The 27,815-nt window shown below is 37.8% G+C and overlaps 1 protein-coding gene across 4 annotated transcripts in view; it reads left to right on the plus strand.

Moving 5' to 3' along the window:
* Window positions 1-5,918: 5,918 nt before the first annotated feature.
* The window catches only part of LOC149544805 (NADPH-dependent aldo-keto reductase, chloroplastic-like), a 42,188-nt gene continuing 20,291 nt past the window's right edge, over window positions 5,919-27,815 (plus strand). The window contains exons 1-4 of one of the 4 annotated variants that reach the window (XM_089795373.1): window positions 5,919-6,093; window positions 7,997-8,118; window positions 26,356-26,406; window positions 26,787-26,863. In XM_089795373.1, the coding sequence (XP_089651499.1) occupies window positions 8,011-8,118; window positions 26,356-26,406; window positions 26,787-26,863 (236 nt within the window). In that variant the 5' untranslated portion in view covers window positions 5,919-6,093; window positions 7,997-8,010. The remainder of the gene's footprint in view (window positions 6,094-7,996; window positions 8,119-26,355; window positions 26,407-26,786; window positions 26,864-27,815) is intronic. The other 3 variants (XM_089795375.1, XM_089795374.1, XM_089795376.1) reach the window with 3 other exon arrangements.

Below are 27,815 nucleotides of genomic sequence, written 5' to 3' on the forward strand. Positions count from 1 at the left end.
TTCTCCCTTTTTCTCCAAATACTGAACAAGCTACAAAAGATCTGGCTTTGATACCATGTAGGATTTGAGCAAATATGCCAATCAAATCCATGAAGCCCAAGAAAACCTACATGCAAAAAACTTGTCACGGAGAAGAAAAAGACAAGAAGAGGCAAGGGTTTGATCTGAAAACAAAAAAAATGTATTCAGATGAAGAAAAATATTATTCAATGGATTCAATAAAATACAAAGAGATCAATCGTTATAAAGGAGATCGAAACCTAAAAAGGGTAACCTAAAGTTTAAAAAAGCTAGGGTTGCACATAATAATTAATAAAATATTAATTATATGCACCTACGAGATAGCTTAAGCAAACTAGAGTAATAGGAAACTTAATTAATTAAATCAACGTGATTTAATTAATAAGTGAAAACAACTAATTACTCTAACACAAACTTCATTCCAGGGTTCAAGAAGTTTCTCCCACAAAAATCCCCCATGATGCCTAATGGGTTCCTTGCCCTCTAGAAAAAAATGGCTTAAGCTAGCTTCATCAGTAACCCTAGTCACCTTCTACCACTTTCTCCCTTTCATCACAAGGCTCATTGCTAGTGAGATGATCTCCTCAGATATTTGGAATATAATACCATTCATAGTGACCTTTCTATTCTCCTAGGAGTTAAAAAACTATTGAGAACAATGCTCATCAAAGCCATTAAGAGCCTCCATGAGCAGGACCAAACCCCCTTCCTTAAGCATATACCAAACCAGAGGTTTATGGGAACTATCCTCAATCATCAAAGGCTCAATACGAAGAAGATCCACCCCCCCCCCCCCCCCATATCAACAATCTTCACCAAAATTTTAGCTTCTTTCAGACCTCTTCCCTAGAGATGAAAATTCAAAAAATAGCACACTTATACAAAAAAATGGGTTGCCTTAAGTGTTCATAAAGGCTTTTACTGTCATGACTACATGTATCACATCTTGGCTTAGCTATCACATGCCAAAAACCATTACCTCAAATCCTTACCTTTCCATTATTCCTAATGATTTGAACCCTTTTAAAATTTGAAGTTCTACTCATCACTAAGTACGAAGAAATGCATAAGAAAATCACAAAAAATACCCCTATATCATACTTTGATATACTTTCTCTTTTGAACCATGCAAACTTATTCTTAAAAGTACCCATTAAATCTTTCCTTGTCATCTATCCATGGTGGCCCAGTCCCATCAAACTACTTAGCGCCAGTTTGTCACTAAAGATCCAAAAAATATTTCCAACAATGCATAATCATTAGATAGTTTCCTTATTCACCAAAAGTCTTACCAAATTTGGTAACACTCTATATTCTCTCTAGCAATGTAAGCCATGCACCCTCAACCCTAACACTGCCATCTCGTTTGCCACCCCATTACCTTCTCAAAAACTATGTTGTAGCTCAAAACTTTTTAGGATGATCAATAAATGCTTTATCTCCTCTATCACTCCTTTGATCGCCCATCCCTCTTTCATATTACCTTTAACGATTTCCATAATCATTTTTGAATCTCCATCAATCTTCACATTCTTCCAACCCACATTTGTTACCAATTTCAAACCCCATAGGAGCACCATGGCTTCAGCAACATTATTGGAGACTTTCCCAAGATTACCAACATAAGCATTCTACCCTCTTTATCTCTAACCATCCCTCCACTAGCTGATCCCTCCTTTCTCGCAGCATCATCAAAATTAAGTTTAACCCAGTTCTCCTTAGGGGATCTCCATCTCATCAATTTCCTAGCAAGATATTTTTAATTGTCAATCTCCATGAAGCCTTCCTCAATGTTCCAGTTCTTAGCAATCCTTTGTTCAGTCATATTGGGATGGAATATCAGTTCCTTCCATTTAGAAATCTTCATATTTTTCACAATCAAGTTGAAAATAATTCTTGTAACAATCTCCTCACTTCTCTCTTCATTTCTAAAGATGTGTTGTTTCTCTCCTTCTAGATGCCCCAACAGACATGGGGGGAATCACCTTCCACAATTGGATAAGGAGGGGGTGGAGGAACGAGCAATGCCAATTGACAACAAATTGCTCAATTGCCCTATCAAACACCCAAACCAATTCCAATTTTTTTAACAACCTACCCCATATATTACTCACATAGCTAAAATCTAAGAAAAGGTGGAGAATAATTTCCTCCTTGCCTTTGCAAAGGTAGCATCTATTGGGTAATTGGAATCCCCTTTTCCTTAAATTATCAATGGTAAGGATCTTCCCATGCATGGAGACCCACCAAAAAAATTGACCTTCGGTATCAAATGGTTAAGCCATATTCTTTGCCATCATTTAGGCTCCATATCTTTCTCATACATCATCCTATAGGCAGAACTAACAAAAAAATCCCTAGACGCAGTCACCTTCCAAATAAAGGAGTCAGTCTAAACCACCCCTAGATTTTATACCCTTTGAGGAGGTCTTCCATTTCCTCCACAAGATTTCCACCATCTCAGTAATCCTATTGTAATTGTAACCTTTTCCATCTCCTACCTAGTTCCATAAAATTCTCCACTTTATTTCCCTCCTATAACTGAATGTAGTTTCTAAGATGATCATACTTCATTATGATCAGAAGTTTCTTAAGAAGTCTAAAAGTGTCCTCCCAAAATTTAATCTAATTTCCATCTCCCGCCAGCCATCTAACACCTTCCCTAAGTAAACTTATATTTTTTACTATATTAACCCAAATCTTGGATCTTAGAGGAAGGTTGTTTCTCCAAATACATTGTATAAAATTCAAATTTCCTAGATACTTAGCTCGCAAGATCTTACACCAATTAGCCTCATCCTTCAGCAGTTTCCAACCAACCTTAGTAAGGAGAGCATTGTTCAAGTCAGTGATCTTTCTGATACCCAACCCCCCTCTATCTTTTGGTTTACACACAGTCTCCCAACTTACTAGGTATAGTCTGTTCTTCTCTCCCACCCAACCATAGGAAGTTTCTTTGGATCTTCTCCAACTTCTTTGCCATAACCTGAGTAATTTTAAACAATTTGACATAAAATAGATTGTTGGGTGATGCGACACGCTCCCCTGCCCACAGGTGGTTAATTATGTGGTGTTCCATGTTCACTAACAGTCATGGCTTTTGGTGCAACGGCAAATGGGCCCAACAATTGGTATCAGAGCCTGGTTTTGGCCTGGTCATGGGTTCAAATCTCCCCGGTGCCTTCTCGACCCGCGTAAGCACCTGGTATGCGCGTCGAGGGGGAGATTGTTGGGTGATGCGACGTGCTCCCCTGCCCACAGGTGGTTAATTATGTGGTGTTCCATGTTCACTAACAGTCATGGCTTTTGGTGCAACGGCAAATGGGCCCTACATAGATTGGGATCCCTTAGAGGGAAGAAGTCAGGAGTTGAAGCTTAACAATACTACTCAAAGTTTTACCTTTCCACCCAATCAACTTTTTCTACATTTTCTCCATAATGTTATTCAAAAGTGATTGCTAACTTCTTTGATAATCAAAGGAAGCCCCTGATATGTGTTTGGGAGAGTAACAATATTGCACCCTAGGATATTTAACATCCTCCTCTAGATATTTGGCTTAGTGTTGAAGAAGAAAACCATACTTTTATCCAAGTTAATTTTCTATCTTGTACTAACAACATATATCTCTAATACATGTTTCCAAGCTTTAGCTTCCACCACTGAAGGGACCCCACTTAGGAATGTATCATCCATGAATTATTGTATAAGCTCTGCCGAAAGCAAGGTAGTCTATTTAATGCCTTTGATCTCCCCTTTCTCCATCTTACTCAAGAATGCTTTTCCCAACACTTCTGCCACTATGATGAATAGGTAAGGGGAGATAGGGTCCCTCTGTCTTAGACCTCTCTCCCCATTTAAGTTTCCCCAAGGCAACCCATTCACCAGCACCAAGTAATTAACAATCTCAACCATCTATCTAACTAATTTTATGACCTCTTGACTAAAACCAATTTCCATCATGACCTCATACATAAAAGTCCAATCAACCCTGTCATAAGATCTGGAAATATCTAACTTTAAAGTCATACCTGGATTACCACTTTTCTCCATAAAGTGCAACACCTCATGTGTTGTTATAGCAACATCAAGAATCTGACAACCCGAGACAAACCCACTTTGAGTTTTCCCAATAAATTTATGCAGTAGCGGCTTTAGGTGGTTCACCATAATCTTAGAGAAGATCTTATAAGTGGTATTGCATAGGCTAATAGGTCTGAAGTCTGAGAGAACCTACGGGTTCTTAATTTTTGGAACTAGAACAATAGGCTTATATGGCACTAGTTACAATAATACTAGACGAGACCACTGACTCCACATATTATAATTCAAAATTTAAAACCAATCTATCCACAAATTTAATTTAAACTAAACAAGTGCCATGTACTTTAGTGTGAATAATTTAATAACAAGTGTTGGCATGTAAAATACATTGTAATAGAAATAGTTGTTGAATATTATAATAATTAATAGGCATAGTAATTGAAAGATTAAAAAATAGATTTATAATAGGATTATAATTTTTTAATTATGTATTACACAATATTTTAGTATTGTAAAATGTCTAATAAAATAATATAATATAAGTTTTTGATAGTATAATACAAGTTAACTCTATATATTGATTTTATTTTTAAAAATGAGAGATGTATTCTTTTTACCATGCATTATTTATGTATTGAAAGTTAATAAAAAATGAGATTTGAAATGGTAATACGAAAATGACAATATGAAAGCTAGTTAATTATATAGTAATAGATCAAAGTTGTCGGTAAATTTATAAATAATTTCATTACAAGGATAGAAATATTAAATACTAATAAAATATACAAACTAAATCAACCAATAAAGGGGATCTTATAAGACCAAAGAAATAGTTATATTAATAAATTATATTAATGAATTCATATATTATTATTTTTAAAAATTATTAATAAAAAAAAAGGTCACTATGATTGGATAATAGATTATAAACTAATTCACTAAAAGTACAAAATGAATGTAATAGTACTAGCCTATTACCTACTATGACAAGTAATAAAATGTATAATAAAGTTCTAGTTAATAAACTAGTAAAAAAGTTTTAGAAATATTAAATTTATAAAAAAAAATTACTATTGATTGGTTGTAAAAGAATAAAAAAATATAATGATTGAGAAATTGTGGAAAAGTGAATGTCTAGGGCAAGAACAATAATTCCTCTAATAAGATGCTATTTTACAAGAAGAACGAATACTAAATGTTTGTTTTATCATTTTGCATTTCCTAAAGTCAAAAACCCAAAAAGGGCATACTGCTTATGAACAGCTTCTTATACATGTGATCTTTGTACTAGCCTATTACCTACTACGAAAAGTAATAAAATGTATAATAAAAAAATAATAAATTAGTATAAAAGTTTAGAAATATTCAATTTATAAAAAATAGTTACTATTGATTGATTGTAAAAGAATAAAATAATATAATAATTGAGAAATTGTAGAGAAGTGAATGTCTAGCTCAAGTACAATAATTCCTCCAATAAGATGCTATCTTACAAGAAGAACAAATGCTAAATGTTTGTTTTGTCATTTTGCATCTCCTAAAATCAAAAACCCAAAAAGCACATACTGCTTATGAACAACTTCTTATACATGTGATCTTTGTCGTTCTTCCAAATAGATTTTATTATATCTTTAGTTGATAAAATATTTCATACGTTATTATTATTAATTATTAATTATTCTATTTCAATCATGAAAAGCTAAAACAAAAAACTTAATAATTATTCTGTCTTAATCATTAAAAGCTTAAATAAAATAAAAAATCTAGATCGAAAGTTTTTTGTTCTTTTTCAAAAGTGAAAGCAATGCGTGGCCAGTCCCCTTCTTTTAACAAACTTCAACGACGGTTAAGATTTACCTATTTCTTTGCCGAAAGAGTCCAATCTTGTTGGTTCTCCCACATTTCCGACTCACTGTTGGACTTTCTCCGCTATTAATCAGCTATTTCGAGAAGCCATAACTGTAAGCTCTCGTTCGAGTGTGAATTCAATCTCATTTGAAGTCATACAGTCTCTGAAAGATTTAAGATTGGTAAATTTTCTGCAATAGATTTATACTTTCACAGTATTTTATATGATTTGTTTCAAATTGGTTTGGATGTACATTTGTGTCTTGATCATGAATATATCGTTATAGCTTTTCTTAGTTCTTCTGCATTCTTTGATGCCACTTAGCTGAAGTTTCATATTCTGACAAACACAAACAAAATTTAAATTTTGTGGATAATTCCGCTCATGTTTGGATTGTTTTGAAAGCTTGGAATGATTGAAATGCTGTTAGTATCACCAGAAAGTGTATTCACAAATTTGTATGTTTTACTTCCGAATTAGCTCATGGGAACGCGCTTTAGGCTTTACTAGCATCTTGGTTCAGGAACGATTTACAGTGAGATGTTTTATATCCACTGCTTCTATTGGTTTCCATTGTATTATAAATATTTAGGAGGAGTTTTAGCAGGAGATCGAATCTGTAAACAGAAATGGTAATTAGAATTTTTAGATAAAAATGAAAAATGGTAATATTGTAATTTTAGTTTGGTAGCCCTTGTCCTCGCTGGATATTTGTTGACATGCATCAACACTTTACAGTCTAAGCTCCCAGCAGGGGCACGAAGTCCGTGGGCTCTATTGCGTAGGGTTTTGGATTCTAATTGTGCTTTTCCATAGTACCAAGATTAATTTGTTCGAATGAAACTTCACTTTTATTGAGCTTTCCAATTGTTCGCACTCTTGATGATTCTTCAAATAAGTAAGATCAAGATTTATCCCGTTGATTGAAATTTCCCTTTTGTTGAGTTATCTTTAACTTGCATGTCAAGCTTTATTTGGTGAAAGTCACCCAAGCCCTGTACTCGATCTACTCATACCTACTCACCAAGGTGAATGTGATATTTTACCTGTTTTTCCACATTATATATCTCAAGGATCTCGGGCTCCGCTTTTAAAGCCTCAGTTTTGATAAAATAGCTCATTTGATTCGGCTTTACTTGTCAATGTCGACCTTCCCGTTGATATATGAAATATATTTGGTTTTCCCGTGTGTAAATAAACTTTTATTTAACAGTTGTAATGAGTACTTTACAATGACAGTTTATCTTTGTAATGTAAAAAACTCCTCGAATTAGTACTGCTAACAAATCAATAAAAGAAAGGAAGTCTGTAGTTAAAATCAGTGAGTCTTGTTTACCTCAAAGGGGCACGGATTTACAGAGAATTTCAATTGGGCTGAACCCTATTCTACTATAAACATTTTACATATTTGTACTGAGAATAAAAAGTGGGTTGAATTAATACTTGAATTTTACCAATCTATGTGTTGACAGAATCGTAGTTTACTAAAGGTCAAAGATCTGAATGAATAATCATTTTTGTTTTTGATCCTTGTAGAAGGTCCTAGATCCAACAACAATTCTCATTTCTGTTCATGATATGTTTAATGGTCGTATACTCTTTTTGATTTTTTGATGTTTGTCACTTATTGAAAAAATCATAGAGGCAAAATTGCAAATCACTTCAGAGTACTAGGTTTGGCAAGTTTTCAATGTTACTTCGATCCCTTGTGTTGATTTTCTTTTGTAAAAACCAGGAATCACCTAGAAATCTCAGTTGTGTACCTGTAATTTACCCAATGTCAACATTTTATTCTCCCCAATTGGAATTTGAACCCAGTTCTTGGCTTTTGAAGCATCAATGCTTAAGCTCGTCCCATTCAACTTTTATTACCTATTTTTCAATTAATGGTTCTAAACAAATCATAGTCAGAGATGATAGAGTGGACCTGATTTAAATTCCAGTTAACCAAATACCTTCTGTTGTACTCAGCAGATTGTTGACACTGATTTTTTTTGCTGAAATAAATGACCACCATTATTCTTGCCAGACTGTTTCTATTGAAATTTCTTATTAACTTAAGAGAGTTGATGCTGATTTTATAGGATAGAAGGAAGCCATGACATCATTTAAAATAAGTACAGTGGCGAAGATGCCAGCTGTAGGACTAGGAACATGGCAGGCCGAACCTGGTGTTGTGGGAAATGCAGTGAAGGTGGCTATAGAGGTAAGGTTTATTAGATCAAACACTTTTTGTTCTAACATTACCAAATTGTATGAATATTGATTTTATGGATTTTTAGTTTTAATATAAATTCTTCCACAAATTTTGCACAATTTTGAAAAGAAATATGCTATGGTAATTAGTTTAATGTCGAATTGGTACTTAATTGTCCAATTATGACTCTCCTTTTGAGGTAGAAGCTGTTGATGTTCTATTTCAGGGTTGCCAATTTTTTTAAAGTTCTAAATTCAGAGTTTCTTTTTGTAATGAGATGCCTAATGCAACAATTTTGTATGCTCTAGTTTCAGTATCAATAATATAAGTATATTACTACTTTTATATTTAATCCTAGTGATTCTAAAGGTTTTAATTAATTAATTATAGTTTTGATGTTAGATTTCAGCATTTCCAAATCTTTTGATGCAAAACATTTACGGATATCCCAATTTTTCTGCCATTTACTCAAGTCCTCTGGACTTCACATTTCAACGTGTAAATCTTGCAATGTGAAGATATCCAAATTCTTGCAACATTTACTTCATTCATTCTTTTGAACTAGTTTTAGATTGGAGATGACCTAAGCACTATTGTTGCGAAATGACAAGAATTTTACTCTATTCTTTCTCAATTTTTAATTAGCCATTTCAAGATTTGATCAATTTTGTTTAATATTTTACAATGTATGATTTCACACCATCTTGCAGTCCCAGATTATGATCTATATTACTAGGCTGTAGAATGATTTTTCCTAATCAAGGTTGTTGATAACAGCCATTCAAGTTCTTCAATACTAGAATATCACTGACTTAAGTGTATTTGGGTGGCAAAATGCCATTGTATCACAAGCTTGAGTGATCTTCGTGGAACAATCAAAACTTTATGGAAAATGATGACATGCGTTCATTGTTAAAGCACAGAGATAAGAAACATATCATATTACTTATGTACATTCTTATAATTTGTTTGTGAAGACATGGACCTAATTGATACCTGCAAATTTCAAATCAAGATGACATTTAGCAACAAAGACCAGGGACTGTTTGGCAAATATGGTTACAAAAATTATGGGGAGACTAGACAATCCTTTATAGTACCTACAATAGGTTTCTTTCCTTAGAGAATGTTTATCAAAGGGTTGGTATTATTAGCTATGAATGAGCTTAGAAGAGCAGAGCTTGGGATCTATAAGATGGAAACAGGGGTTTGAGAATACAGCTTGTGTTAAATAATAGTTATGATTGTTATAAGATTCTAGGAAAAATTACATAGTTTCTTTGTAGTGAAGATTTGAAAACCCTTTTCCATTGGAAGCTGATGTCCATAACATAAATCTCAACTTAATAAGAAATTTTATCATTTTATTTAGCAATGCCCTATGAAAGGAATCTAGAGTTTTTCTGTTACAAAATTTGAATCAGTTCACATAGATCATTAAATGCTGTGATGTTATGGATGAATATTTAAATTTTGGTTAGATTCTTTTGCACCATGTTGAATGTTGATATGAGGTTTACTAAATATAGCATTGAATACTATTAGGCATAATCAAGATTTGTGTTTTAAAACACGATCTTAGGTTCTTGAGCTATTGTTAATGTTAAGTCTGATATATGGTGACACCATGTTAATTTCTGAAGACTATGCTCCAGATGGAAATATTCATTGGCTTGTTGATCAAAATGTCGTTTGTTTCGATACTTCACACTGACATCAATTTTTTTCTGGGTGGTTATTACCTCAAATAGGAGCATTATTATGCTAAGTGTGCCTCTCAATCTTTATAGACCTACCATCATATTAGTTTTGCTGGCTGCAAACTGTCAGCCATCTGGTAGAACTTCACTTAAAATATATTTCTATTCCTTATGGTGCCTGTGTATATGAGCAATGTTAGTATGCTAATAGAAATCAAATTTAAATAAAGCTTCTACAAACTAAACAAAATTCATAAACTTCAAGATAGACTAAGATGAACTCTCAATTGAGAATATGAGACATTAATGGGCTCTCTCAATGAGAAGCTCTTTTGTTGAGTGGCTTTGTCTAAATAGATAGGATGTATGCTCAAGCTTATGCTTCAAAAAGGGCTTCAAATGGAGTTGGAAGTTGGGTGTGAGTGTATGATTTTGATGTAAAATGATTTCTTAAAATGGCATTATGACTTTACTTCATGGATTGTGTTATTTTGCAAAGGGGAAGGATCCAATTTATAGGCAAGAGGCTTGAGGGATTGAGGGCTAAGATGCAAGGATGAGAAAAAGCTCATGGAGGGCTCAAATTGCATGAGAGGAGAGCACATGGATTGTGCTTCCTTACAGCCAATCAGGGAGTGACACATGTCACAGGGTGAGAGGATGGAGGAAAGGGGAAGGATGAGTCAACAAAGGAGGCTCAAGGGATAAAATCTTCATAAAGACCCTCATAATGGCCTGTAAGAGCAATAAAAGGGCTTGGAAGAGTCATTTATGGCCTAGTGGGCTTCATAAAGTTTTATGGTTGGGATATTTTGAAGGAGATGAGAGGAATTTCGACTTGGGCTTGATTAGGAAAGTTTTAAGCTTGCTTAGGATTGTGCAAATGATTAGAGGATGGATTAGGATGGTTTAGGATTAGCTTAGGGATAGGCAAGTGGATGGCATTTAATGAGGGTGGGTGAAGGAGGAGATATTTGTTAACTTTGGCTTGGGTTAGTAAGTCTTAACCCATGTTTAGGGAATGTGACAAGGTTAGGAGAGGATTAGGATTAGGTTTAAAGACATCTTTTAGAAGAGTCTAGACTTTGGATGAGGATAAAGACCTTCTAGAATAGTCTAGAACTTCCTAGGATGAGGATGAAGACTTTCTAGAAGAGTCTAGAACTTCTTAGGATGAGGATAAATTAGATTTTTAGGAAATAAATAAAGTTTTATTTATTTCAAGGGTTTGGGTTGAGGAGATATTTATTAAAACTTTTTTAATAAATATGAGGATTAATATTTAATCTTAATTAAATATTTTGAGTTGGGATTAGGGGTAGGAAATGATGGGATTAGCCTTTAATCAAAATTAAAGAAGGATTAGAAGATTTTGGAAGAGGTTAGTGGTCTTAAGGAAATTGGCCAAGTTTTGGGCAAAAAATAAATTTTTTAATTTATTTTGAGTTTTTTGGTCAATTTATTAATTAAATAATTAATAAATAAGGAAATAATGTTTAAATAAGATTTAAACATTTTTGGGAGGGATTCCTTAATTAAATATTTTTAATTAAGATAAAGGGATTTAATAGCATAAAAATAAATAAATAAATAAATAAATAAATAAATTAATGATGATGTCATCAGGAATTTTTCAGAAAATAAAAATACTTTATTTTCTAAAGTTTTTTAGGTGTTTACATTTTGCCCCTCTTTGATGTGATGCCACAAGTGGCATGGCATCAAAGATAAGAAAATAAGATGCCCAAGGCTAGAGCAAAAGAGGAGAGAATGGACTGCAAGATGCCCCCTCAAGAAGGCGGCAGGGAGAGAAAGCAAGGCTCGACAACTTCTTGAAAAGTACAAGAATCCGAGATGAGCAAGAAGACTCAGATTGGCTTAAGAGAAGAGGTTTAGTTAGCTCAAACTCTCACTACGGAAGAATGATAAAGGGAGAATCAGAGGCACAAGAGGAAGCAAGCTTAAGATCTCAGGGATTGCAGAGGATGAAGGAGCGGAGCGCTATAAAAGGAATCCAAGATGGGGAGATGGATGAGGGGATTAAAAAGCTAATGCAACAAGATTTCAAAGAGTCAGATTGGCGGAAGATGGGTTTCAGAGATCCCTAGGACTAGAATTGTGGATCTCGAAAGATGAGGCTTGGTGGATTGATTTGGATTGGTGGATCCCTAAGACTAGGATTGTGGATCCCTAAAGCTAAAGGTGAGGAGTGATTCAAAGAGATACTGATGCATAAGCTGGGGTAGGAGAGACGGATGCTAGATATGGATGGGGGATAATGGAGATGAAGGAAAATCATTGAAGCTTTTTGAGCGGGGGGATACTTCAAAGAGAAGTACCACCATGTAGTTGAGCACTAGATTTGCTATAGAACTGTTGGTTAATTGCCAAGGTTACCAAGAACATCAAGGCCTTTTCACCAACTGTCCAGAGGACTGACGAACTGACTCAAAACAAACACGCAAGGATTGCCCCAGTATCACACATGAATCCCAGAGGAAGCAGTGTGGAAATGACACTGGGTAACCCACAAGCAGAAAAGAAAACAAGAAAAAGACATGATCAAGACCTTACGCTCTGATTGCCCCATTCGCAGTATACCATGATATGGAAGATCGTGGCAACCTTGAGGAGGGAACAAGGAGATAGCTTGGAAAAGATATTTCAAGACCCAACAGGGAAGAGTCCAAATCAAAAGAAAGTGAAAATCCAAAAGAGAACCGTTTGCCAATGAGATGGGTAGGACGAGGTATTAACGGACCAAGATCAGACATGAGGAAAGCTATATCCTGCAAGGACCTATCGGAGAGCACCTAAGCTGGTGGATTTGGATGAGTGATGTGTTTGACAATCCGAACTAAGAAAGATAACACTTTGGTGACAGGAAATCTAGCTAAAGGGTGCATTGGAATAGCTAACCAAGATGTGCGATGTGTGCAAGATGCTGATCAAGGACGAATTGACACGAACGCTGGATAGATACAATGGTACTAAGCTAAAGAGGATGTACAAGCTGATGGACCAAGATATGTTACAAATGTACAAGTTTGTTCATGTTTTGGTTTTTGTGAGATGGAAATGTTTGTGAAGGATGGGATGTCTATAATAGGTGATAGGTGGATACGTAGATGGTTTGCGAAAAGCTTAAGTGAAAATGGGGTTTTGTGTGTGCACGTGATAGTATACAAGCTAGGATACAAGATTATTTACAAGCTGGAATATGGTACAAACTTTGGTCAAGATTCAGATATACAAGGTATGGTACAAGATTTACAAGGTATAATACAAGCTTTGGTACAAGATTTTACAAGCTGAGGTACAAGATTTTACAAGTTGTACAGGAGGTATTTACAAGCTCCATTAGATTTTGGATATTTGGTTGGAACACCAAGGGAACAAGCAGGTGTTTTATGGGATGGTGGGTGAATGGATGAGGGATAGGATAGTGATAGATAATGGATTAGTCTTAGTACACAAGGCGCCTGAATTACCAAGTTTTCACCAAGGTACCTATCCAAGGCGCTTGAATTGCCAAGTTTTCACCATTGGATGCTTATTTCTCTTTACTTTTTTTTTTTTTGGTATTTTTCAAAAGCTAGGTATACCAAGGATTTTCAAGCATAGAACTTATTGAGATGAATGATGTTAGTAGGATCATTCAAGAGTTCTCCTTCCGGTGTAGATAGCTGATAGGCTCCGGAGACAAAGGAAGTAGTGACAACATAAGGACCAAGCCATGTAGGTTCAAACTTGCCTTTCTTTTCTCGATCTGCTTGGACTTTCATATTTTCTTTGAGGACCATGTCACCTGGCTGAAAGTGTCGTGGAAGCACCTTCTTGTTGAAATTCTTTTTGAGACGAGTTTGATAGACTGTGAGATGATCATAGGCTTGTTGTCGGTTCTCGTCTAAGAGATCTAGCTGGGTGAGCCGAGCTCCTCTGTATTCTTCATCTGATATTTGCCCTTGCAAAGATATGCGCAAGGAGGGAAGTTCAACCTCTATAGGTAGTACCGCTTCGACACCATAGACTAAGGAGTATGGAGTTGTGCCTATGGATGTACGGAAGGAAGTTCGATAGGCCCATAGGGCTGGATTTATTTGTAGGTGCCAATCACGATCGGAATCATTGACAACTTTCTTTAGGATTTTGAGGAGGCTTTTGTTAGTTGCCTCTGCTTGGCCGTTACCTTGTGGGAAATATGGGCTAGAAAAGCGGTGATGGATGCGGAGGGAAGTGCATAATTCTTCCATGTTGAGATTTTCAAAGTTACCTCCGTGGTCGGTGAAGATGGTGGATGGGATGCCGAAGCGGCAAACAATGTGGTACAAGATGAACTTGGAGACCTGAACTCCTGTAGCTGAGACTAGGGGGACTACTTCCACCCATTTAGTGAAATAGTTTGTAGCTGTTATTATCCATTTATGTCCATCAGATGAGAGGGGTGTGATAGTTCCAACTAGATCAAGGCCCCAACAAGCGAAAGGCCAAGGTGGTGCAATAGGCTGTAGATCCTCTGCTGGAGCGTGCACAAGATTTGCATGCTGCTGACATGGGAGACACTTTCTGACAAAGTCACAGGAGTCTTCTTCAATGGTAGGCCAATAGTAGCCTGCTCTAAGGATTTGTCGCGCTAGGACAATACCACTCGTGTGGGCACTGCAAAGTCCAGAGTGTACTTCCTTTAACACCATCGCGGCCTCGTTTTGGTCTAAACATCGAGAGAAAGTATCGTGATAACCTCGACGATATAGGGTATTGGCTATGATAACATAGCGGGATGATTTTCGGATGAGGTTCTGGCGTTGGGTACGTGTGAGGTGAGGGGATATGATACCATCGTTAAGGTAAGCGTGAATCTCATGGTACCAAGGGGATTGGGGACCAACCAAGATACAAACACGGTTTGAATCCTCATTCGCATAGGCGGGTGTGAGGAGCTGCTCCACTAAAAACTCATACTGTGTAGCTGCTTGGGGAATTTCCAAGAGCGAGCCTATAGTAGCCATAGCATCTGCTGCTTTGTTCTGTATTCAAGGCACTTGTGTAAACTGAAGCCTTGTAAAATGCTGGGTTAGCTGATCAACTAGCTCTTTGTAGGGTAATAGCTTTTCATCTTTGGTTTGATATTCATTTAGGGCTTGCTTGATGATGAGCTGAGAATCGCCAAAGATTTGTAGCTCAGCAATGTTCCATTCTACAGCTATCTTTAATCCTGCTATGAGGGCCTCATATTCAGCTATATTGTTGGTGCTAGGGAATTGTAGCTTGAAGGCTTTTGGAATGTAATCTCCTTGAGGTGTGACCAACAATATTCCTGCCCTTGATCCATGAGATGTTTATGAGCCATCAAAATAAAGTTTCCATGGGGGTTGTTCTTCAATTAGACAGATATGCTCATCTAGAAATTTTGTGATCAACGGATAAGCATCTATTAGAGGTGCATCAACTAGGTGATTTGCTATAGCTTGCCCTTTGATTGCCTTTATGTCCACATACTGGATGTCAAATTCGCTGAGGAGCATAACCCATTTGGCCAAACGGCCTGTAAGTGCTGTTCTGGAGAGCATATACTTGAGAGGGTCAATCTTGGAGACTAGTTGGATGGTATGACTTAGCATGTAATGGCGAAGCTTTTGAGTTGTGAAAACAACTGCCAAACAAGCTTTTTCCATAGGAGTGTAATTGAGTTCATAACCAACTAGGGTTCTACTGATGTAGTAGATGGCTCTTTCTCTGCTGTAGTCATCGAGCTGTGCTAGAAGTGCCCCTAGAGCAGTAGGTGTTGCTGATATGTACAAAATCAGGGGACGACCAGGAATTGGTGGAACCAAGATAGGGGGATTGATGAGATACTACTTGAGATGGTCGAAGCTGCGCTGACATAAAGGATCCCACTTGAAGTTCTCATCCTTCTTCAGTAAATGTGAAAATGGTGTACATTTATCTGCAAGCTGGGAGATGAAGCGCCGAACAGATTGAAGCTTTCCCTGAAGAGAACGAAGTTGTCGCAGTGTCTGGGGAGGAGGCATGTCTAAGATAGCCTTGACCTTCTTGGGGTCGATCTCTATACCTCGTTTAGAAACTATAAAGCCTAGAAGCTTGCCAGATGTGACCCCAAAGACACATTTCTTGGGATTCAGCATGAGATGATATTTGGCTAACCTATCAAAGACTTTCTCCAGGTCAGCAAGATGATCCATGAAGGTATGAGACTTGACCAAGATATCATCCACATAATCCTCCAAAATGCTATGGATGAGATCATGAAAAATGGCTGTCATAGCTCTTTGATAGGTAGCCCCAACATTCTTTAGGCCAAAAGGCATCATGTTGTAGCAAAAGGTTCCCCAAGGGGTAGTGAATGCTGTCTTATGTTGATCCTCTTCTGCAATCTTGATTTGATTATACCCAGAAAATCCATCCATGAGGGACAATTTCATGTCCAGCTGTAAGATCTACAATCATATCTATGTTGGGCAAGGGAAAATCATCTTTTGGACAAGCTTTGTTAAGATCTCTGAAATCAGTGCAGATTTTGATGTCACCAGAAGGCTTAGTGACGGGGACCATGTTGGAGATCCACTCTGAATAGTTGATAGGTCGGATAACCTTAGCAGCTAACATTCTTTCTAACTCAGCTTTGACCAGTAATGCCACCTTGGGGTGCATTTTTCTAAGCTTTTGTCTAACGGGCTTGATCTGTGGATTGATTGCAAGATGATGAACTACAAGCTTTGGATCAAGCCTTGGCATGTCCTAATATGACCATGCAAATCGGCCAATGTTCTCTCTTAAGACCTCAAAGAGGAGATCAGCTTGGTCTTGTGATAGGGATGCAGCAATGAGAACAAGCCTAGGGATCTCTGAAGAACTGATGTTGACTTCCCTAGTATCCTCAATTAGAATAGAAGATATCTCTGGTTGATTATCTTGAGGAGGTAATGCTAAATCCTCATGTTCTGCTTGTGGCTCTGGATGTTCTTGCTGAGGGGTTCTCTTCGTTGCCTTAGCTAGTCTCAGATTCACCTTAGTTCCAGTTTTGGGTGTATCGGAACTAGGTTGGGGATTTTTTCCAAAATACCCCTTGGGATCTAGCTTGTAGATATAGGCAGAATTTGGCTTTGTTTTCTTGTGAGGTGTTTCAGCTCCCATGAATCTCAGAAGCGCTTCCTCTGATGTGAATTCATCAATGTGTATGACGCTTGGTTGGTCCCAATCTATGAGTTGTGGATGGGCGAGTAGTAGGTCAATGAGGTGGATGGATAGTTCTTGGAGAACAGAGTCTCCGAGGGAGATTTGGTCTAGGATATCGTCGTAGGCTCTCTTTTCAACTTCCTCAGGAATGTCTTCGATTTCGACAAGGTCGCGGTGAATGTTCAAAAAAGCATGACCGTCTGTTTTGGTGCCCTCAGTTGTGGGTATGCCAAAGCCAAGACCTCATTTCGATTCCCACTTGTGTTCGTCGATGGGGCACTGCATGCCTCTTTCTTCTGGTCCTAGACCACCACCTTGATAGTTCCATTTGTCAGTGATGAGCTTATGTTCTTGGGGATACTTCTGGCTGAAGTGATCAAGGCATGCCTGATTCCTTTGAGGTGCATCCTTATGTAACCAATTGTTGATATCTGGAGTGAGCTCCTCATGAAGAGGGATTTTTGAGGATACAAAGGTTGTTGGGCCAAACTGTTTGTATCGAGGAGGTGGAATCTCCTTAGCTTTGTGATATGTCGGTCGTCCATGGGCATGTGGATCAAGTGGGAGTGCCCCGACAACAAATGCATCCGATAGACTATACTCTCCACAACCCTTGTTATTGATCTTCACGGTAGAAAGGGTAGAGGCAAGAATGGTTTCTGGGTCATTACAAGTGTGGGATGAGCTGGTGATGGATGTGCCAATATCAATTCTAGGGCAATGGTTTGTATATGAAGCTTCAACCGCATTGCAGTAAGCAAAGGGTTCTGGATCGGCATGGATGGTTATCTCAGTGCCTTGATGTGGAAATTTGACACACTGATGGTAAGTGGATGGAACGACTTTCATGGCATGAATCCATGGGCGACCGAGGAGGATGTTGAATGGTAGGTTTATATCAATAACATGGCAGAGTGTTTCTTGGATGACTGGCCCAACCTTGATTGGCAGCAAAATAGTTCCTTCTGTGGTTCTTTCCAAGTTGTCATAAGCTTTGATGGTGATAACCTCACTGATGATATCTGCCTCAGTATACCCAACTTGTTTTATGAATTTTAGGGTGCAAATATTCAAGGCTGATCCATTATCTATCATTACTCTTTTCACGGCAAAATTTGATACCATGATGGCTATGCGAAGCGGAAGGGTGTGATCTGGCTCAACCATGGGTATGTCGGTGGGTTTGAACGATAGGGCACATGAGGATGAAAGGTGTCCAACAAGATTACGAAAATCAGTAGCATTGATATCAGAAGGGACACGGGATTCTATGAGAGCACTGTCAAGGATGTTCTTGTACACAGGACTAGTGCGAAGAAGGTCTAAAATGGAGATTTGGGCTGGCATGTTCCCAAGGTGTTCCAAGATATTATACTGGCTTTTTGATGGAGCTGATGGTGCTGGTGAAACTGGTAGGCCTGCAATGTTAAATCGCGCTCTTCGAGTGGTGACTGCACACTTATTGTTTGGTCCTTGGATATTGATAACATTGACAGAAGGCTCTTTCTTGGATATACAACCTATAAGGCTACCATAGTCTATATAGGATGAAGTGTGGTCATTGTTCTTCCCATGCTGTTGGTTTGGCTGACGGTTGTTGGTGTTGTTGTTGGTTTGGATAGGTGCTTTTCCAAGATTTTGGTTGTTGTGTGGAGGAAAAGCATTTTGATAGATCTGTAAGCCTGCATTGGGAGAGGTTTGGGCACCAACAGTGATTTCCTTCCGATCAATGAGGTCTTGCACATAGTCTTTCAGTTTCATGCATCTGAGGGTAGTGTGACCTTTTACCCTATGAAATTTGCAGTACTCATTGTCTTTGTACCATGCAGCTTTGGATTGGCTTGGGTCAATTTGCTGGGTAGGAGGAAATTTGATGAGGTTTTCCTTGACTAATTTCTCAAAAATGACATCCAATGGCTCACCAAGGGGTGTATAGTTTCTAGGTGTAGGTTGGAATCTGGGCTTTTGTCCTGCATCTACATTGATGGCATTAGCTTGATTGCTAGACCCTTGGAAGTTGGGTCTTGGATTGTGGTCTTGATAGCTTTGGTTATTCTGTTGTTGGTAGTTGATAGCTTGTTGATTGTTTGGTTGATATGGTGGGTTGGACTGGTTGTGAGAAGGACCAACAATATTCACATGTCTGGTGTCAGTGACGCCATCTGTTGCAACGTGCTTGTTTTTGTTCCAATATCTAGACTTGTCATTGGAATGTGATTGATTTTGGTTGGCCTCTTTGTAAATCTTGACCACACCATCTTTAATGAGTCCTTGCTCAAGGATCATTCCTTTCTCTTTGATATCTTTATAGGTCTGCAAACAGTTCATGGTCATGTGGTGAGCCAAGCTGGGATGGGCATTATCAATAAACATTTTCACCACATGGCGCTTTGGTAAGGTGCAGGATATGCGAGTGGTAAGGGTTTGCCATCTTTGCAGGTATTCAGCAAGGCTTTCTCCACCTTTTTGCTTAGTGTGGACAAGGTCAACTATTGATAGCTCTGTTTCAACGAGATGGGCATATTGGGCTACGAATGCCTCAGATAATTCAGCAAAGTTTTTAATTGTGCCATAGGGGATTCTGTAAAACCATTCAAGAGCTGGTCCAACCAAGCTTTTGGGAAAAAGGCGCAAGAGGAAGACATCATTGTATGCCACGTCCTAGCAGTGCATGTAAAATTCTTTGATATGTGTGACAGGGTCTCCTTTTCCTCTGAATTTGTCAAATTTGGGTACCTCAAAGTGTTTGGGAAACGGTGTCATGGTAATGGCTCTGTCAAATGAGTAAGGACACACATTCTCAAACTTGAATGTCTTCGGATCATTCCCTTCTTGGATGGCTTTCAGAGCTGTCTTCATTTGCTCCCATTCTGAATTGATAGGTGATGGTTGGGGTGCCTCCAATGTAGGAGTGCCTTAAGGTAGGTATGCGCTAGATGGGGCCACTGAATATGGATAGCTGTGAGGGATTTGCTGATAGGGATTGTACATTGTTTGGGCAGCTGCATGGTGGATGACGGGTTGTTGAGGGGGATGTGGCGCATATTGCTGCATGTGCTGCGAGGCTTGCTGTTGATATGGGATTTGAGGTTGGGATTGAGGAACATAAGCTAGCTGTGGGATAAATGAATGGCTTTGTGGAGGTAAGGTATAAGATGGTTGTGAAGCTTGGGGAAAGGATCGGGGGGCTTGTGGGGTTTGACCAAGGTATGTGGGCTGCGCCCCCATTTGGGATGGTACCTGCAAATAATTGGTGGTTGGCTGGATTGGTGGGTTACCTCCTAGAAGTGGCATTGAAAAGTAGTTGGTAATAGGAGGTAATAGATTAGTTGGTGGTGGAGGTGGTGGGAATTGAAAGCTAGGAAATGGAATTGATGGGGTTTGATAGCTTGGTGGCTGGATTTGGAAGCTTGGTAGAGTGGTGGTGGGAGCTTGGGTCACTTGAGAGCTAGGCAGAACATTGGTAGTAGCTCGTGGGGTTTGATAGCTTTGTGGAGTGAGGGTAGTAGCTTGTGGCTTTGTGGCTGATGGCACTGAGCTTCCAAGACCTAATGGAAATGATGGGATTGTGCTTTGGGCTGTGGTGAACAAGCTGGGGGTGATGAAAGGTTGATTACTTGGCCCCATGGGCGGCATCCCTGTTGTATATTGCTGAGGTTGGCCAAAGATGCTAGCACTGATTTGGGAGATGGGTGGATTTGGAAGGCTGGGTTGGGGAGCAGCAATAGCAATAGTGAAGGGCGTGAACGGTGAGGTGTTTTGGGTAAAGGGGGTTTGGAGCGGAGAGGTATGAACCAAGGATGGAGTGGTGGTGGCTGGGTTGGCTTGCGGCATGGAGATTTCAACTTGGGTGGATGATGGTATGTTTGGGTCTGTTGGATCATATGGATTGATTGGAGGCTCTTCTTTTGGCATATATTGAGGATAATTTGGATCATAAGAGCCTATGGGTGGTGGCAGCTGCCCAAACAACAGGTGAGATGGATCTGATAATGGAGGGGGTCTTCCAAAGTCAAAGGTTCCTACATTGTCCCTTCGAAAATTAGCCATGATTGTCTCTTTGTTCTTGTCTATAATGGCATTTACCAATACTGCATTTCCTAGTTGGTTCATGAAAGCTTCAATGTCAGTAGATGATGGCATAGCTTTCTCTGGGCTGAAGGATGACTGAGTGCTCAAGGGGGGTGAGGCTGTTCGATCCAAATGATAGGGCTCCATTGTTTTTTTCTTCTTGGCTAAGCGAGTGACGGGTGGCATGAAAAATGCTTCTAGGGATGAGATGCAACAAATGCTGGTGGATGCAAAAGGGAGGAAGGCTTTTCTATGCAAATGATTTCCTAGGTTGAGGCAAAGCTATATGACAAAACCTAAGGAGGATTGGGTTGGGGATTCTAACTTCAAAGATATGTTGTCAAAGCACAAAAGGTTTGCTTTCCTATGTGCAAGCTTGGTGGTGATTGTGTCAACTTAAGGATAGACTGATGATCCTTTAGGAAGAACACGAGATTGACCACTTGTGGATCCCAACCTTTAGCTCAAGGTGATGAGGGATAACAAGTGGCAAAGCTAGATTACCCTAGACAAAGCTTTGTCAAAGAGATAACCTTGGTGAGATTGGTGGTTTTGAAAGATTTTAGGAATGACAAACTTTTAGCAAGGTGACAACAATTTTTGAAGGCTTGGATGTGAAGATTTTGGATTGCTGGCTAGATGGTTTGGTCCTAAATGAGATGGATGAGCTAATAATGCTTAAGGGGATAACCTAAGATGGCTGACTTTTCTACAAAGATGACTCTAAGGTGAAGCTTACCCAAGAAGGTGTGGAGAAACAAGGGTGTCTAATCATAGAAATGATGCTTAGTTGGTAAGGCATAAGCAGGATTAACTCCTGGACGTTGGCTAAATTTGATGGTGTGCTCTAACCAGGCCTCTTGAAGTGCTTCGTCGGCAGCTTTATCCTCTACTTTGTGGAGTTTGGAAATTCAAGGACTTGGTGTTAGTTCCTTTCTCTTGGCTGAAAGTTCTTGGTATGCCTGAGATGGCTTGAGTTTAACTTTGTGAAACTTTTGTTTGGGTTTGGGTTGCTCTGACATGAATTCTTGAGTCTGCTTGGCTTTGAGAGACCTCGGTTATTTTGCTTCAACTTGTTCAACTTCTGGAATAGGCAGTGACTACGCTAAGTGTACCCTAAGCTAGGATTGACCAAGTTTGGCAAACATTCATTCAATAAGTAAAAGACCAAGCAATAGATAAAAACAACCAGATAGAAGTTTTGATTCCCAGAATGTGATACTTGCGCCAAGGAGTGTGTGTGTTCTACAAATGTTTCGATCAGTCACTTTAAGCACATTAACATCTTAGATGGTTGTCTACAAGGCTGACAGTTGGTTTAGTTAGGGAGTCCTCGATATACCCAAAGTATGTGAAGCCCAAATCCGTAGATGAAACCAAAAAGATGTCACACAGCCGAGAGGAGTGGTAACCCACTTCTCCTCTTTCACTTCTCAAGGGTATAAAGTTCCTTGAGGCTTAGCCTGAGTGACAAAATCTTGATCCCAAGAGAGGTGTCTTTCGATTCACCTCCCGGTTCTTATACTCCGCCGGAACGCGAGAGTTGAGGTCGTCCAAGGGGTGATGAAATCCTCAAGCAGGCCTCTTAAAAAGAAACAAGGTTTTGGATCCTAATCTTATGCACCCAAGATGGCCTCGAAAGACGACAAGGGGAGAGAAGACTTGGATGACCTTGGGCTAAAAAAAACACGCTTGTTCTTTTACCAACTGACTCTTATGTGTGCTAATCTAGACTTTGCAAGCACTCATGTTTAAGAGACAATGTTCAATTCCAACTTGAAGCGCCAACAAAAGTAAATTGATCGAAGAATGCAAACAAGAAGAAGAGTTAGGGTCAACAAAAGCAAACTCGCGCGCCCGGAGGCCCTCCACGTCAAGTATCGATTAATTTCCTTTAAAGCATTCAAGAGTTGGTGTGATTTTGTTTTAAGATTAAAGCAAAGATGTGTGAGACTCGATTTGTCAAGCGCGCACCCGGAGGCCGTCCACGTCAAGTATCGATTAATTTTCTTTAAGGCATTCGAGAGTTGGTGTGATTTTGTTTTTAAGCCCAAAACAAAGATGTGTGAGATTCAATTTCAAGCGCACGCCCGGAGGCCCTCCACGTCAAGATTTGTCCAATTTTTATGCCCAAATGAAGTGTGAGCGAGATTAATGCGCATTCAAGGAATTTTCTAACTTAGAAAAACCACTAAAGACCCAAGTAGGTGGAGTTTGATCTTTGTGGAGCACTTAACACCCTCTTAGGTAGACCCATCCCCATAGATGGTGCTGAGATTGCAACCAATGGTTGAATTGATGGGTGATTAGAAAAAATGTGAGTCCAAGGAACTACTCAAATTGATTTTTGCAAATTTGTATTTAACTTAACAAAGTTTCTTAAATGTCCAAAAATCAAACTTTACCTAAATTGCATGTGGAAAAGAGATTTGTTTTGTTCAATTTTAGAAGCTCCAAATGAAGTGTTTGATATTGCAATGGTTAATTGATCCTTGGCACTCAAGATTGGATTTGTTGTTTTAATCATGCATTCATAAAAAAAAAAACTTGATTTTAATCCATGGCACTCAAGAGTGATTTTAGCAATATGCATTCAAAGACAAGTGATTAAACCTTCAAGTTTTTTCCTTTGAGCATTCAAGATTGAGATTTTGTGTGTTGTTTTAAGAACTTTGAAGTGCTTTGTTTAAACCTTAGATCATTCAAGATTGTTTTGGACTCAAAAGTGAAAATGACTCTTTGGACTTTGGTTTTCATTCAAGATTTTGTGTTCTAGCTTGCATATTTTAAGTCCAAAAATGATATTCCTAGATTGTTTTGATGCATGAAAAACCTAAGAAACATTCAAGGTTTTGCAACAAAACATTTGTTTGGAACAAATAACAAAGCTTTTAGGACAATTTTTGGCAACCATTTAGGACTCTCAGTTTTCATGAAATTTTTAAAAGAACTTTAAAATATTTGCAAATAAGGTTCATTTTATCTTTGATTGATGCTTTGAGTTTGATTTAGATTTTAGTGTGCACTTAGTGTTGATTTTGAACCTTTTGAAATGGAAACTTGAAGTTCTTTTTAAATTCCCAAAAATGAAGTGTTCCTAACTTTGCATGAATGCATCTAAAACCTTGATGTCGCAAGGATGCAAATGATTGAATTGGTTTAGTTTCACTTGTTAAAAGATTTTTTCTTTTTTGCAAATTTTTAATTTTTTAATGGATTTAAGTATGATTTGGGGGTTCATTTTAAGCACTAAAAAGAAGTGTGTATGATTTTGCTTCCTTAAAAAAAAAATGGCCAAGATCTCCCACAAGAAGAAGAAGAAGAAGTAGATGGAATAAGAAGAATATAGACAAGAAGAGGAAGAAGAATTCCAAGTGCTTTGTCCACCTATAAGCTTGAAAAATCTGCAAATACTATGAGATAGACTACGAGTTCTTTTGTCTTCTTCATGCTCATGTGGACCTACAAAACCAATTTATACAATTCTACCAATCACAAAAACAAGCAAAATTAGCCAAAATCAGCAAATGACATACAAAACTTGACTAAAAAAAGCTAATGAAGATGACCCATGCGGGGTCCCACCGGGCGTGCCAAAATGTATATGAGCAATGTTAGTATGCTAATAGAAACCAAATTTAAATAAAGCTTCTACAAACTAAACAAAATTCATAAACTTCAAGATAGACTAAGATGAACTCTCAATTGAGAATATGAGCCATTAATAGGCTCTCTCAATGAGAAGCTCTTTTGTTGAGTGGCTTTGTTTAAATAAATAGGATGTATGCTCAAGCTTATGCTTCAAAAAGGGCTTCAAATGGAGTTGGAATTTGGGTGTGAGTGTATGGTTTTGATGTAAAATGGCTTCTTAAAATGGCATTATGACTTTACTTCATGGATTGTGTTATTTTGCAAAGGGGAAGGATCCAATTTATAGGCAAGAGGCTTGAGGGATTGAGGGCTAAGATGCAAGGATGAGAAAAAGCTCATGGAGGGCTCAAATTGCATGAGAGGAGAGCACATGGATTGTGCTTCCTTACAGCCAATCAAGGAGTGACACATGTCACAGGGTGAGAGGATGGAGGAAAGGGGAAGGATGAGTCAACAAAGGAGGCTCAAGGGATAAAATCTTCATAAAGACCCTCATAATGGCTTGTAAGAGCAATAAAAGGGCTTGGAAGAGTCATTTATGGCCTAGTGGGCTTCATAAAGTTTTATGGTTGGGATATTTTGAAGGAGATGAGAGGAATTTCGACTTGGGCTTGATTAGGAAGGTTTTAAGCTTGCTTAGGATTGTGCAAATGATTAGAGGATGGATTAGGATGGTTTAGGATTAGCTTAGGGATAGGCAAGTGGATGGCATTTAATGAAGGGTGGGTGAAGGAGGAGATATTTGTTAACTTTGGCTTGGGTTAGTAAGTCTTAACCCATGTTTAGGGAATGTGACAAGGTTAGGAGGGGATTAGGATTAGGTTTAAAGACATCTTCTAGAAGAGTCTAGACTTTGGATGAGGATAAAGACCTTCTAGAATAGTCTAGAACTTCTTAGGATAAGGATGAAGACTTTCTAGAAGAGTCTAGAACTTCTTAGGATGAGGATAAATTAGATTTTTAGGAAATAAATAAAGTTTTATTTATTTCAAGGGTTTGGGTTGAGGAGATATTTATTAAAACTTTTTTAATAAACATGAGGATTAATATTTAATCTTAATTAAATATTTGGAGTTGGGATTAGGGGTAGGAAATGATGGGATTAGCCTTTAATCAAAATTAAAGAAGGATTAGAAGATTTTGGAAGAGGTTAGTGGTCTTAAGGAAATTGGCCAAGTTTTGGGCAAAAAATAAATTTATTAATTATTTTGGGTTTTTTGGTCAATTTATTAATTAAATAATTAATAAATAAGGAAATAATGTTTAAATAAGATTTAAACATTTTTGGGAGGGATTCCTTAATTAAATATTTTTAATTAAGATAAAGGGATTTAATGGCATAAAAATAAATAAATAAATAAATTAATGATGATGTCATCAAGAATTTTTTCAGAAAATAAAAATACTTTATTTTCTAAAGTTTTTTAAGTGTCTACAGCCTGAACCTACATGCTTTTCCTCATCATCATTGAGGAACGGTTGTCCATGCATGTGATCCTAAGGCACTTTGTTAGATTATATGAACTTTTGCAACATGTGATCTTACTTTTTCATTGTCATTTTATGCCATATTTGCTTCTCCTCCTGAAATTTATGGTTAACTATAATTTTTGTTTAATGAATGCAGGCTGGGTACAGACATATTGACTGTGCAAGGATATATGGCAATGAGAAGGAGGTCGGTATAGTTTTAAAGCCCAACTTGGAGATCCCAAGATCATGTCAACCATGTTCAATTCACCTTCTTTTCTCACACTATAGACAATTACTTGATTTACATAATGCAGTCCATAAAGTTCTCTTATCCATCTTATGAATGATGTTTCCAATTAATGCACACCACCCATTGCTTTCCAGTTCTTAATAGTGGCTGTAGTGTTTCATACAGAAGTTTTGTATGCTTTCTGTTGACTTGTCCTATTAAGGGAATAAGTCATTGCACAATCAAGTCATTGTTTGGTTCAATTGCCATTTTAACATGGTTTTCAATATAGTTGAATTTTTTTAATTGCAAAACATTTACTGCAACCGCCTGACTTTGATGTTTTGTACTGACAGATTGGCCTTGCACTCAAAGAAATGTTCCAAAAGAATGTTGTAAAGCGGGAGAATCTATGGATTACCTCCAAACTCTGGTATGGGAAACCCCTTTCTAATATGCTTACAGTCCAATTTTTTGTATCTAATGTTCAAAGTTAATTCTAAGATTACAGCTGATGTGTGTGCCTGTTTTTCTATTAAGTCAAACTAGCAAAATGAAAATTACTAGATAACACCAAAGGCTCATTGATGTCGGCATTTGGTCTTTGCAATTTCTATTTATTATCTAAATTTTCTTATATGGCATAAATGTTTTGGATTTACATCATCTTGGATTATCTCCCATGAAGAAATTATGGCCGAATGCTGTAAACATTAGGCTATGCCTATCCAATATTTTTGGAAGAAATAGATAACATTCCAAAGTATAATTCTGCTATATATGCACTGATCTTATTTCTCTTTCTAAGAATTGCTTTCTTCCAGACAATTGCAAAGCTTGGCATTAGGATGTGCCTTAGCAGCAGAGCAACCAGAATCTCCTCAAGCATCCATCAGATACATGTCATATACTGTACCAATATGTGCCCAAAAAACTTCGATTTCCCAATCGCACTGAATACAATATAATTTGATTTTGTTATAATCTGACGTAAATCTTTCCAAATTTGATTAAAAAACATGGGATTTGTGAAGAACCGGACCAGTTTAACCCTGCTGCTGTACTTTTTAAAATTAAATTAAATTTCTTTGCTTGATCTTTCAGAATTAGACAAAACTTGCAGAATGAGTTTTATATTTTAGAATTCAGTTAGAGTTGTCCAAACAATAACAAGCTGAGATTCAAATACAATAATTGAATATTGAAAAAATAAATCAAGGTTTATTTCCAACATTTTCATGTCCAGAACCTGATTTTATTGAAACAATAAATTAAAGTGCTGGAAATTACAAATCTGAATTAATTCCAGCAAACACAAATGTTCAGAACTGCTCTTATTCAAACAGCAGGACCCCCAAACAGTGGTAGATGACGTCTAGGAAATG

The sequence above is a fragment of the Cupressus sempervirens genome, chromosome 8 (assembly GCF_028749045.1).
Source record: "Cupressus sempervirens isolate cs-2001-9-10 chromosome 8, ASM2874904v1, whole genome shotgun sequence".
Classification (NCBI taxonomy): Eukaryota; Viridiplantae; Streptophyta; class Pinopsida; order Cupressales; family Cupressaceae; genus Cupressus; species Cupressus sempervirens.